The following is a 14437-nucleotide window of genomic DNA, read 5'->3' as shown; positions in this document are numbered from 1 at the left end:
ATGCAAAACAGCAATAACTGTCATTAAGTTTATTTTTCAATGGAAATATGTATGAATATGTGAAAGAACTCACAAAGAACAAAAAGGAGAAAATAAAAATGAGTTTCCCATTGACCTTTTTGCATGAAAATGCAATTATCTGCCAATAAGAAAATGAGCTGAGCTCCTCAGAGGAATTGACTAAAACAATCTACACTGAATTAGCATGTATAAAGCATATGACAGTATAAAATGCTAAAGCAAATATTTATGCTAATGCCTACATGTACAGACATTATCTACTTATACTGTTAGCTATATACACATAATAAGCATCATGTTCTAATTTGCTTGTCTCCTAAGCATCAAGTAATTTTGGTGAGAGGGAAATATAGATGCTAAAGCCGGTGAGATAAACTTTCTTGTTTCCTGTGAACTGGCAAGTGTCCTGAACAAGTATCAGGATCAAAGTGCCGATAACAAAACACCAACATGCCCCCCTCTAACTCAGATCACCAACTGTTCACAATGCTATAGACCAGGGGTCTTCAAACTTTTTAAAGTGGGGGCCGGATTACGGTCCCTTAGAGAGCTGGAGGGCTGGACTATATGAGCTACTAATTCCTACTCACACTGTACATATATTATATAAATAAAATTAAATCCATTTATAAATAAACAGATCATGCACCAGTATTTCAATGGGAACTGTGAGCCTGCTTTTGGCTAATGAGATGGTCAATGTCCAGTTCCATATTTGTCACTGCCAGCCGTAACAAGTGATGCAAGTGGGCATCAGTTAATCTTGATCCGGTTGGATATTTCAGATGTTTCATTTTTGAAAAATGAATGGTAGCATAAGTGCTACCAAAGATGGTTACCATTTTGAGTGCATGGTTCCTTATATTTGGATATCTCAGAGGGGAGAGATGCATAGAAATTCAAAAGGTTACTTGACTTAAATGTGTCTTTCAGAGAGTCACAATTCTGCAGTTCAGCCAGTTCCATTTGGTAAATTGTAAGGACATTTTCAATCTCAACAGAAAATGGGTTACGAAAAAGCTGTATGTCCTGTTCATGGAGATGAAGCTCTTTGAATCTAAATTGAATCTCCTTTTGCAACAATTCTAGTGAAGCCAGACATGTTTCCTTTGGGAATGCAACCAATGGTTTGTCTGCTGACAGGTTTTGAGTTGTTGGGAGATGACTGAAGTTTTCCTCCTGTACTTGTTTGATGAGAAGGCCTAATTTTACTTCAAATGCTTTCACATGCGATGCCATATCACAGATGAGCTTCCCCTTGCCTTGAAGTTGCAGATTGAAACTGTTGAGTAGCTCTGTTATATCTGTCAGAAAGGCAAGGTGCCAGTTCCATTCTGCATCATTGAGCTCTGGTACTTCTTGGTTTTTTGAAAGTAGAAAAGCTGTAATCTGCGGAAGTAAGTCATAGAAACGTTTCAAAACTCTCCCTCTACTCAGCCAACGGACTTCTGGGTGGTACAGAACATCTTCATGGGCAACATTTACCTCAGATAGAAATTCCTGAAATTGTCTGTGGTTTAGTGCATGAGTTCTAATGTAATTAACACAAGATACCACAATTTTCATAAGAGTCCCACTTCAGTGATTTACAACACAGTACTTGTTGGTGGATGAGGCAGTGTATGGCAATTGGATGAGGATGGTTATGTTTGTCCATCTCTTGTGTAATGTGAGCAATTACTCCTCTCTTAGACCCCACCATGCTAGGAGCATCATCAGTTGTTACACTGACTAGTTTAACCCAGTCCAGCTCCAAACCATTCACAGTTTGGCAAACCTTTTCAAATATATCCACTCTTGTGGTTGTACCTTAGATACTTTGCAGTGCAGCAAGCTCTTCTGTGACTTCAAAATACTCATTTGTCCCACTCATATAAATGAGAAGTTGGGCAGAATCACGAACATCATTGCTTTCCTCGAGTGCCAAGGAAAAATAGGAAAGTTTCTTTGCAGAGTTTTGCAAATGGTGCAGCAAATTTTCTCCCATTTCTTCAATCCTTCGTATCATTGTAACTCCTGAAAGGCTCATTGTACTAAATAAACCGGCATTCTCTGGACACATCTCTTTGGCAACAGAAATAAGGCATTCTTTAACATATTCTACCTCCACAAATGGTTTGCCATTGCACTTTATTAGCTTGGCAACTTGAAAACTTGCCCACAGTGAGGAAGTATTTAACTGCTTCTGCTTCACAAAAGTATTTTGCTGAGTCGTCAGTGTATGTTTCAGTTGTAATATTTTTATCTTTTCTCACTTCTCCAACCAAACAATCATATTTATCTTTATGTTGAGTTTGATAGTGGCGTTGCAAATTGTATTCTTTGAACACAGCAATTATATTCTGGCATATCAGACACACAGCTTTTTTTATACCACATAAAAAAGTAATCGTAAGTCCTTTGAATATCCTACACTCGCCATCAATTTTTCTTTTTCTTAACATCATTGTTTCCTAGGGATTCCAAACTGATATTAGTGAAATACAAATATGTGTGTTTATAAACACACAGTGTATGAGCCCCATTAGTCCCTGATGTGAACACTTACCCCTTGCAGGCTTTTCTAAGCAGACCAGCTCAGTCCCTGATAGTTCAGTTATATCTCCCTATATAATACCCAAATTGATATGTTCGGAATTAGCATGCGAACACTGAAAAGGAATTGCAAAATGCATATAAACTTTTCAATGTAACTCCTTTAAAATGCTTCAGCATTGAACCCCTAATTTTCCACATGGGCAATTCAGCACCGAACCCCTAACCTCCCAACCACCGCCCACCCCCTAACTTTGATTTCAGCACTGAACGCCTCACCACCCCCAAAGGGGAATTTTCATATGAGTCACCCACAGCCCAATCGGGCAGAACCACTCATCTGGCAAAAATTTATTTCTATGGCACTTTTGACTGACCTTTGGCAGTGGAGGGAGTGGAGGAAAACCTCACTGACAGGCAGGCACAGCACACAGACACCACGTTGCCTGGAGGTGGAGCAGGCGCCTTTTTACATCATATAGTCACCCATATGTGGTACTCCTCGCCATGTGGCGTCTGATGTCCTCCAGTAACGTCATCAGCAATAGGGCGCCAGGCGCCAGGGCGCATCAGTGTCCCTCTCAACACCACCCTCACGCCCACCCTCCCAGCACACAACATGCCCTGGGCAGAGGCGGTTGACGTCATCCCTGAGAAACCGTGGCATTGAGTGTATATGCTGGCAGGTATCTTGGCAACCAAACAGCACTCACTGCTGGCGGGCCTGATCCGACTCCTCTGCGGGCCTCATGTAGCCCGCAGGCCGTAGTTTGAAGACCCCTGCTATAGACTACCCAGTGAGCCAAGTGTCTTCAGCCAGTTATAGGTACACGGGAGGAAGGTGTGTAGCTCAGACTACAAAACGATCCTAGAACATGCCACACAGAAGCATCAGAAGGGAGTGGTACACAGAGTGGTGCTGGGCTAATTTGTTGTTCATCTAGAAAAATAATTTAAAATGGAGGACCAGAGCTATAGTCCAGGGAGTAGGGCATTGGTGTTGCATGCTGTCAATCCTTGGCATGCTTCAACCCTTGACACCCCATATGGTTTCCTGAGCACCACAAGGAGTAATCCTTGAGTACAGAGCGAGAAATAAACCATGAGCACTGCAAGATGTGCCCCCCACCAAAGAATTAAAAAGAGGTCAATACCTGTCCCAGTGAGTGCTAGAGTGAAATGTATGCAGCAGGTTTAGAAGACAGGGCTTGTCCTGTCCTCTGCAGGCAACTTCATGTCCACAGACTTCCCTGTGACACAGGTAGGTGCTCAGAGGTACTCAGGAGACTCAGAAATCTGTGATGGCCTTCTTGTACACTAAGACCTGGGAGCATCCAGTGCCTGCCTCAGTCAACTCAACAACTGCTTGTGATAGGACTCAAATGGGGATTCAGACTGCAGAAGAGTAGGGAGATTCAGGTTAGTCGGGCCCAGGGGCCAGGAATAAGAACATGGTCGGCCTTTGTGCTGATACTAAAGGGGCTGAGCAACAAGGTGCCACTAATGACAGGCACCACTGGGACCAGCAAATGTGGAGCCATTTTCTGGGAAACCCTATTTAGGAAACAGTGGCCCAGCCTACCTGAGGTTTCCTTGGAGAAAAAGGGGTGTGGTCTTAGCAACTCTTGGGGAATAAGACAGGGACCCAGAGTCAGCAGAGGTAGGCCCAGAGAGGTAGGACTTACTAGGAAGGGAGTATGTTAACAATTTGTAAATTGGGAGCTTACCATTCAAATGCCCAGGCCTGGGAAGAGGTAGTACCCTCACTCATGTTGATGGATTCCCTGGAATTGGTCGTAGGATCTAGCATGTGCCCAAGCTGACTTCTAATCTAGAAGCATTCAGTGGGTACCATAAGGCCTGCTCATAATCCCAACTCCAAGGAAAGGGAGAGAAAACATGAAATAGAGTTACTCTCAGTCAAGAGGGGAAACCCAGAAACAAAGAGCATGTACTTGAAGAACCTTGAGGCCCAGGGCCCAGCAGCCCAGTGCATTATCCCAGGGAGAAGAGAAGGGGACATCTGACTCAGACCCAGCACTGCCCAAATAGAGCACTCTTGTCAACTGTGCATATAGTGTCTTTGAGGAAGATGATCATTGCTAGGCGCATCAAAAGTGTGCAGGGTCTCAGGCATTGGTGATGCAGTGGTTGTGACTCTGATGGAGGGATTAGAGCATGTGGGGAGGTGACAAATTGGTCTAAATCCACAGATTGTCTTAAAGTAATTCAGGCTGTCTCTTTTTGCCCTCTCACAGGTGCCAATACCTGCCATGCATGGACTGACCAGAGCCATGTCCAGCACCTCTGAATCTCCTCTAACATGCCCCTTTGAAGAGCCCTTGAAGGGCAACCCCTTCAGAGTACATGTAGTACCCATATATAATGCCCAGTACCCATTCCATTTTTCAGTCTTAGCCTGAACACACGATAGACATCGATGTCTACTCCTGTTTCCAGGAGCACCAATCAGCCTGTAGATGCCAGGGGAAACAGTCCCTTCAGCATCTATAAGGCATTTGAGCACCTAGAAAGTCCCCTGCCATGACTGGTTTTGAAGACAGAGCTATCAGTGGTTGCAAACCCTGAAGCTCAACACATCCACTTTGCTCTGTTATCAAAGGAATCTTCAAGTCTGAAACGAATTTGGGAAGCATATTATTAATAACTGTCATGCTTATTAGCAAATTTAATCCAGCCTGCTGCAGAAGTAAGTTGCAGCAGTGTGACACATTTTCCCGGCACACTTCATTGAGGTACAACTTAATCTGGGACTGATTTTCAGCACTCACATTCAAGTTTCCCAGGGCATGTAGAGCCTTCTCCTTAAAAGCAGAGTTGGGAGTGGGGATTGTGTTTTCGACTATGGAGAGTCTGGCCAAATGAGTGTTGATATTGTGGTTAAATGAAAATCTGGCAGCTGTGTGCTGAGCAAATAACATTTTTTCCTGAATGGAACGACACTTGGTGAGGTCTAGAGCACAAGTGTAATGTTTAAAGTTTTGAATACTCCATGTACTTTTATGTTCATAGGGGAAAGGACGCTGTTTCACTGGGTGTGCTCTGGTAGCCTTGCCCCCACCTGACAACCTGTCTTCTATGCTTCATGGGGCCCAGGTTCATTACAATAACCTTCATCTCTCCATGATCTATCCATAGATGTTAAATCAAACAAATGTCCATCAAAAATATTTTTAAATTATAATTAGAATATGTCCATGTTCTACCTCTTTGTGCAATCTCCTTGTCTCCAGTGGCCAAACTTAGTAAGAATCTATGCTTTTCTCCCCTTCTTTAATTTTTTCTACAGGTTGGCCTTAGAAGAGAATATTGTCTTGTATAATAGCACTTTGCCCATTGTGAATTCTGTTCAACTGTTGCCTATTTAAGTATTAAGTACATCCCCCATTATACCTAACAATCATTTCGTCACCCATCTTTGTCCCTCAAATCCCTACATTTTTATTCTACTTTTATCTTCTCCCTATCAGCAACTCTTCTGACCTTATTCTCTTTCTTTAGAAGGCTACCTTTCTCCTCTCCACCCTCTTATTAGATAATGAAACTTAATCTTTGGAGTTGTAAATAGCGGGAACTACATTATTCTTTCCTGAACCAGGGATAGGAGTGCAAGTGTCGGTTCTTATTTGCTGATATCACTGTTTTGCGATAAGCTCATTTCTTTTTTTCCAAAGCAAAGAATCACTTTTATTTAAGATAATGATTTTTTTGTTTTCAAGTATTTTTAAAGGAAACAAAATATAAGCTCAAGAAATAATAAACAAATTACAAGCAAAATTTATTAGCTGCTACAATAAAATTGTTTATAATTTTCTTTGCCTTTATTACTATATTAAAATGGGGATCTTTATAAAATCTTTTTTTTTATTTTTTTATTGTGACTGAAGTTCATTTACACAGAATTATTTACGATACATAGTGACAATGAATGAAGGGCATTCCCACCACCAATGTTATCCTCCCTCCACTCTTGTTCCCAGCATGTCTCCCACATCTCCCTCCTTTACCCCCAGAATCCTGTAAATGGTCTCCGCCTTACAGCTTGTTATAGGTTGGGTATCTATTCTGTTTGGTGTTCCAGTCTGGTCATTTTTTTATTTACACTATGTCCTGGTATCATTCTTCCCCCCCTCAGTTTATGAGACTGAATGATTCAAGTTATGCTATTCTGTTAAAGATAAAAAAAAAGTTAAGGAAAAGAGAAGGAAAAACTTGGTATCAACTACTAAAATAGAAAGAAAAAACATCACCGAATAATATCCACAAAAGTGAAAAAGAAAGAAAAAAGTGGAAGAAAAAAGAGAAGTGAGATAATATCAAAAAAACAAACAAAAAATAAAGCAAAACAATACCAAAAAAAGTGGTGCAGTGGCAGGGCTTGGTGTTACCGCACCATTTTTTTTTTGTATAGGCACAGTAAGTATTGGGGAAGGAAGGAAATTCCCATGGCCTAAGAGATTCAGGGCTTCTCCACTCTTGAAGCAACTCTTCAGAACAACCACTGGCTCCATACCTTCTCGTTGCCATATCCCAGGGTTTTTTTTTTCTTTTTCTTTTTTTTTTTTTTTTTTGGTTTTTGGTTTTTGGGTCACACCGGCAGTGCTCAGGGGTTACATCTGGCTGTCTGCTCAGAAATAGCTCCTGGCAGGCACGGGGGACCATATGGGACACCGGGATTCGAAACAACCACCTTTGGTCCTGGATCGGCTGCTTGCAAGGCAAATGCCGCTGTGCTATCTCTCCGGGCCCGGGTTTTTTTTTTTTTCTAACACAGCCTTGAAATCATGGTTTTCTAATAAATATCTTGTTTCTTTCTTTCCTTTATTTGGTGCTGCCACCTATAGACGAACAAGGAGATCAACAGATAAAGATATAGCACTTTTTTTTTTGCATCTTTCTTGCTTTTTTATTTTTATATAAACTCTTTTTTATAATATCTTTATTTAAACATCTTGATTACAAACATAATTGTGATGATATGATTTAGTACTCTTTTAAGTGACAACCTTTTATTGATTCAGTAAACAGTTTATTCTAGCCAACAGTTCTTTTCTCACTTCACAAACCCAGCATCATTCCATACCACCACTTCATACATTATTTATTGCTATAAAATTGACCAGTGAGTTATATGTAAGTATTTAGAGAAGTGCTGGTTTATTAAAATATTTTCTCCTTCCCCCATCCCAATCTGGCCTAAGTCTTCCCAGACAAAGCTTACTCGCACACTTACCATCACACAAACAGAAAATTCTTCCGTTTTCACTTGGCTACATACATGTACCTCAGGATAAACAGGAAGCTGACAGTTGGGAAAAAACACTTTCCATAATTCGAGGTTATGAAGGATGAATATTGCCAATGAGTCATGATTCTGAAGTTTCCATGTGGCCATCACCAATGCAAAAATGTGCCTACCTCTGCACCTCCATACCAATATACCAGACCCATCACATCTTTTTTCTTTCTATTTTCTTTTTTATTCTTTTTTCTTTGCCAACCCTAGAAGAAAAAAATTTTTACTTTCCTGAAATTTACCTTTCTCTATTTGCCCAGGAAAAGAATATATTATCTCGTAAAGTAAGTTTCTACTTCTATCACTTTGTCTTTTCCTAGAATATATAGAAACAGCCCATCTCTTCTCTTACCCTCCTCTTAGTAACTAATATTTATAATATCTCATAAACCCATAGAAATCAGATTTCATTAGATAATGATTGAGATGGCTATTTAAATTTAAATAATAATTTATTTAAATTATTTATTGACTACTCAGCCCGATTTTCTTGTAAATACTGATTTTTAATTTTTTTAATAATTTAATATGCATAGGGAGTTTTCAAAAATAATGCTTTCCAGAATTTGACTTCCAGTTATTTCTGAGAATGGCATTTAAGGCAAAATATCTATATCTACATAACTATATCTATATAACTATCTATAGTGTCAATTTAAAAAAAAATTTTTTAGTTCTTTTTGGGCCACACCCATTTGATGCTCAGGGGTTACTCCTGGCTAAGCGCTCAGAAATTGCCTCTGGTTTGGGGGGACCATATGGGATGCCAGGTGATCGAACCGAGGTCCTTCCTTGGTAAGCGCTTGCAAGGCAGACGCCTTACCTCTAGCGCCACCTCTCCGGCCCCTATAGTGTCAAATTTTAAAGTCAGTGGCACATGGAGATTAATAGCTCTGTCTTTTGGATCACATCACCTAATTGTTCAAATATGTCTTCATCAGGCAGGATTTACCTTCTCTTTTTTTGTAAAAAAATGTTTGCTTTTGTTTAATTTTTTATTTATAATAATATCTTTATTTAAACACCATGGGTACAATCATGTTCGTAACTGGGTTCCAGTCATAAAATGTAAACTCCCCATCACCAATTCAACCTTTGAGCCACCAATGTCCCTCATCTTTCTCATCTGCCATTTCTCTCATTCACTATCATTGTCATGATAGTTGTTAGTATAGTTATGTCTCTAACTGGGCTCACCACTCTATGGTAAGCTTCATATCATGGGTTGGTCCTTTCATCAACCAAATCTATTGTCTCTGTCTTTATTTTGCTTAAATCCCACAAATGAATAAGATAATTCTCCTCTCTCTCTCTCTCTCTCTCTCTCTCTCTCTCTCTCTCTCTCTCTCTCTCTCTCTCTCTCTCTCTCTCTCCCCTCTCTCCCTCCCTCTCTCTGACTTATTTCAATCAGCAAAATAGATTCCACGTATAGGCAAATTTCATTACTCCATTTTTCTTGAAAGCTGCATAGCATTCCATTTATATATATGTGTGTGTGTGTGTGTGTTTGTGTGTGTGTGTGTGTGTAACACTGTTTCTTTAGTTTAGACACTTATCTGTTATTGGACACCTGAGTTATTTCCAGATTACGGTTATTGTAAATAGTGCTACAATGAATATAAGTGTACAGAGGGCAATATTTTATTGAGTTTTTGTGTTCCTAGTATATATCCCCAGGAGTGGTCTTGCTGGATCATGTAGCAGCTCAGTTATCAGCTTCTTGAAGAATAACCATACTGTTTTCCAGAAAGGTGTATACCTAGATGGCATTCCCACGAGCAGTGAATGAAAGTTCCTTTATCACCACATCCCTACCAACATTGATTATTCTTGTTCTTTGTGATGTGTGCCAGTCTCTGTAGTGTGAGATACTTCACTGTTGTTTTGATTTGCAACTCCCTGATGATTAGTGATGTGGATCATTCTTTCATGTGCCTTTGGGAAATTTGTATTTTTTATTTGAGGAAATGTCTGTTCATTTCGTCCCCACATTTTTAATGGGATTAGATTTTTAAGTTCTATTAGTACCTTGTAAATCATTATTAGCCCCTTATGTGATGGGTATTGGGTGAATAATTTCTCCCATTCCTTTGATGGTCTTTGTATCCTAGTCAATGTTTCTGTTGAAGTGCAGCTTTTCTTTTTTCTCTCTCTTTTTTTTAAATAAATATGTTATTTATTTAAGTAACATGATTATAGTTGGGTTACACTCACAAACAGAACACCCCCTTCACCAGTGTAACATTCCCTCCTCCCAATGAGCTTTGCAATTTAATGTAGTCCCATTTGTTTATCTCTGCTTCAACTTTTTTGGAAAGTATTGTTTCTTTTTGAAGGTACCATTAGTTTAAATGTCATGGAGTATTTTACTTATGTTTTCTTCTATGTACCTTATAGTTTCAGCTCTAAGGTCTTTAATTCACTTGGATTTAACCTTTGTCATTAATGTTAGATGGAGGTCTGAGTTCACTTTATTGCATGTAGCTGACCAGATATACCGACACTACTTGTTATAGAGGCTTTCCTTGGTACATTTTGCATTTTGTGCCCCCTTATCAAAGATTGTATATCTCGAAACAATTTCTGAATACTCAAGTCAAGTCCACTGATCTCAGAATCTATCTTTATTACAATATCATGCTGTATTAATGATTTTTGCTTTGTAATACAATTAAAATGGGGAAAGTGATACCTACTACCTTCTTTTTCATAAGAGTTGCTTTGGCTGTTTGTGGGCATTTATTGTCCCAAATAAATTTCAGAAGTGTTTAAAAAAAACAGTGGGGGGGAACGCCAAACCCTACCAGTCCAGCATACTTTTTCTTGTTTTGTTTTGATTTGTTAGTTTTTGACTTTATTTTCCTTTCTTCCCCCCCCCCCTTTTTTTTTTTTTTTGGTTTTTGGGTCACAGCCGGCTGTGCTCAGGGGTTATTCCTGGCTACATGCTCAGAAATTGCTCCTGGCAAGCACGGGAGACCATATTGGGACCCTGGGATTCGAACCAATGACCTTCTGCATGAAAGGCAAACACCTTACCTTCATGCTATCTCTCCGGCCCCACTCTCTCCCCTTTTTCTTATCCTTTTTATCTCCAATGACAGTGGAATGGATGCTCAATCTACAACAAACTGTAAAGTGGAGACCAGTTGCACTGGCATACTGGGGGGTAGAGGAGGGAGATGTGGGATGCATGCTGGGAATAGGGGCGGAAGGAGGACAGCACTGGTGGTGGGAATGCCCCTCATTCATTGTCACTATGTACCATAAATGATGCAGTGAAAGATTTGTAATGCACTTTGGTCACAATAAAAATTAAAAAAAAAAGAATTTCAGAAGTGTTTGATCCACTTCTTTGAAGAATGTCAGGGATATCTTCAGAGAGATTGCATTAAATCTTACAATGTTTTGGGAATATTGCCATTTTAATTATGTTAATCATCCCAATCCATGAAAAGGGTATGTGTCTCCATTTCCTTGTGTTCTCTTTTATTTCTTCAAACAGTGTTTTGTAGTTATCTTTGCATAGGCCCTTCACCTCTTTAGTTAAATTGACTCCAAGACATTTTAGTTTCTGTGCTACTATTGTGAATAAGATTGTTATTTTAATGGCTATTTCTTCTCAATCTCTATTTGTATATAAAAAGGCCATGGATTTTTAGTGCTAATTTTGTTGTCTGCCACTTTGCTATATAAATCTATTATTTCTAGGAGATTTTGGTAGAGATTTTAGGGTCTTCTAAATATAGTAACATGTCATCTGCAAACAATGTGAACTTGACTTCTTCCTTTCCGCTCTAGATAACTTTGATTATCTTTTCTTGCCTAATTGATATGGCAAATACCTCCAGTACTATATTAAATAGGAGTGGCAAGAGGGACAGCCTTATCTTGTGCCAGATTTTAGAAGAAAGGTTTTCAGTTTATCTCCATTGACTGTAATATTTGCAATGGGCTTGTGGTAAATGGCCTTGACTATGTTGAAAAAATTTCCTTCCATTTACATCTTTTTTATATTTTTATTACGAATGATTGTTGGACCTTATCAAATGCTTTCTCTGCATCTATGATAAGGTAATATGATCTTTAATTTTCCTTTTGTTAATATGGTGTATTGTGTTGATTGAGCCAAATGCATAAGTTAAACTATCCTTATATCTCTGGAATGAAACCCACTTGGTCATGGTGTATGACCTCTTGATGAGATGTTGGATCCTATTTGTTAGGATTTTGTTGAGGATCTTTGCATCTGTGCCCATTAGGAATATTGGTCTGCAGTTCTTTTTTGTGGCATCTCTCTCTGATTTTGGTATCATGTTGATGTTATCTTCGTAAAAACTATTTGGGATCGTTTTTGTTTCTTTAATTTCCTGAAAAAGCCTGAAAAGGATTGGTAGTATGTACTCTTGAGAGATTTGAAATAATTAGTTAGTAAATCTATCTGGGCCTAGGCTTTTGTTTTGGGAAAAAAATTTTATCACCATTTTAATTTCCGCAATAGATATATATCTGCTAATATATGTTAAATCATTTTGGTTTAACCTTGGAAGGTTAAAAATTTACAAGAATTTGGGCCGGAGAGATAGCATGGAGGTAAGACGTTTTGCCTTGCATGCAGAAGGATGGTGGTTCGAATCCTGGCATCCCATATGATTCCCCGAGCCTGCCAGGAGCGATATCTGAGTGTAGTGCCAGGAGTAACTCCTAAGAGTTGCAGGGTGTGACCCGAAAAACAAACAAACGAAAAAAGAAATTTACAAGAATTTATCCATTTCTTAAAGGTTCTCTTGTTTTGTGGCACAGAGTTTCTCAAACTAGTCTCTTTGATCTCCCCCTTTTCATTTCTAGTTTGATTTATTAACTTTATCTCTCTCCCTTTCTTAGTGAGTTTTGTTATTGGTTTATCAATTATGTTTGCTTTTTTAATTTTTTATTGAGACCAATGTGAATTACAAGTCTTTCAAAGTTGTATTTCAAGCACATAGTGACTGTGAATTCCCACCACCAGAGTTGACCTCCCTCCACTATAGTTCCCAGCCTGCATCCCACACCTCCACCCTTAGCCCCCTGGACTGCTAGTGTCACAGGTCCATTGTGTGTTTAGCTTAATCTTGTTTACTTTTTGAAAGAACCAATTCTTGCTTTCATTGAAATTTAGATTGTTCTTTTGTATTTCCAGTTAACTAATTTCTGCTCTAAATTTTGTTATTTCCTTGCCTATTTTGGTTAATTTTGGTGATCACTTTATAATTTAATAAGCGATGTCATTAAGTTACTTATGTAGGTCACTTCTTCCTTCTGTATGAGTGCTTGCAAATCTACAAATTTTCCTCTTAGTACCTCAATAGGTCTGTCCCAGAAATTCTGATAATGTGTGTCTTCTTATATATTTCCAGGACTCTTTTAATTTCTTCTTTGATTTTGTCTCTGACCCACTTGTTGTTTAGTAATGACCTGTTTAACTTTTAGGTGTTAAAGTTTTTCCTGTGTCTGTAATTTACTTCTAATTAAGTGCATTATGATCTGATAAAGTAGTTCCAATTTCTATCCTCTTGATTTTATGGAGGTATATTTTATGAGTCAACGATGTCTATCCTGGAGAATGATCAATGTACATTGTAGAAGAATATGTATCCAGTTATCTGGGGATGGAGAGCCCTCTATATATCTACTCTCTCTATATATAGTAAAGTGGGTAGGGTGCTTGCTCTGCATGTGGCCTACTAAGGTTTGATTCCTAACACTTATATGGTCCTCAGAGCCCCACCAGGAGTAATTCCTTAGTAAATAGCCAGGAGTAAACCCTGAGCATTGCAGTGTGTGGTCCCAAAACAAACGAACAAATATATATGCATGCATATATATATATGTCTAAATTCGGAGCTAAATGGATTGATTTAATAACTGAGTACAAATAGATGAAAAGAAGTATTGAACCGAAAGTTGTGTTGTGAAAAATATTTAGAAAGAATGAAACAAAATATTGCAAAGAATGAAAATATAAACATGTATTGCTTAATAAGAAAGATGCACTGTGTAAAATATCATTAGACAATTTCATTATTGTATAATTATGTAGTAAAATGTCATAATGTATAATTATACAGCCTTCCATTGTCTCCTAGTCATGGAGAATATGCCTTGCTAAGGGTACCAAAGATATTCCAAGGGAAGCATGTGAAAACAAAGTAAATTTGTGATTCCCAGCATGAGAAAGTGGACATATCACAAAGAACAAGATCAACCAGTGCTGGTGTGGATGTAGAGATAAAGGAACTCTCATTCACTGCTGGTGGGAATGCTATCTATCCCAGCCTTTCTGGAAAATAATATGAAGATTTCTCCCAAAACTGGACATTGAGCTCGCATATGATCCAGCAATACCACTCCTAAAGATAAACCCTAGGAACACAAAAAATGCAATACAACAATTCCCTCTGCATGCTTATGTTTGTAGAAATGCTATGTACAATAGCCAGAATCTAGAAACAACCCAGGTGCCAACAACAAATGATTGGCTAAAGAAACAGTGTTACATATACACAATGGAATACTATGCAGATTTTA

At 38.7% G+C, this 14437-nt stretch overlaps 1 protein-coding gene across 1 annotated transcript; it reads right to left on the bottom strand.

The window, feature by feature from the left end:
- Nucleotides 1-5057: 5057 nt before the first annotated feature.
- LOC125998898 (protein ARMCX6-like) lies at nt 5058-5993 on the bottom strand. The gene is made up of 2 exons (XM_049766930.1): nt 5971-5993; nt 5058-5658 (listed from the first exon to the last, which is right to left on the bottom strand). Exons 1-2 carry the CDS (start codon nt 5991-5993, stop codon nt 5058-5060), a joined length of 624 nt encoding a protein of 207 aa, XP_049622887.1.
- Nucleotides 5994-14437: the final 8444 nt, after the last annotated feature.

The sequence above is a fragment of the Suncus etruscus genome, chromosome X (assembly GCF_024139225.1).
Source record: "Suncus etruscus isolate mSunEtr1 chromosome X, mSunEtr1.pri.cur, whole genome shotgun sequence".
Classification (NCBI taxonomy): domain Eukaryota; kingdom Metazoa; phylum Chordata; class Mammalia; order Eulipotyphla; family Soricidae; genus Suncus; species Suncus etruscus.
This window is presented reverse-complemented; position numbering and strand designations above follow the sequence as displayed.

Coding starts and splice junctions, on each gene's coding strand:
- LOC125998898 (XM_049766930.1), bottom strand. CDS start 5,993: ATGGGTGACGAAATGATTGTTAG. Junction 5,659..5,970: donor GGTGACGAAATGATTGTTAG/GTATAATGGGGG, acceptor GGCCCCATGAAG/CATAGAAGACAGGTTGTCAG.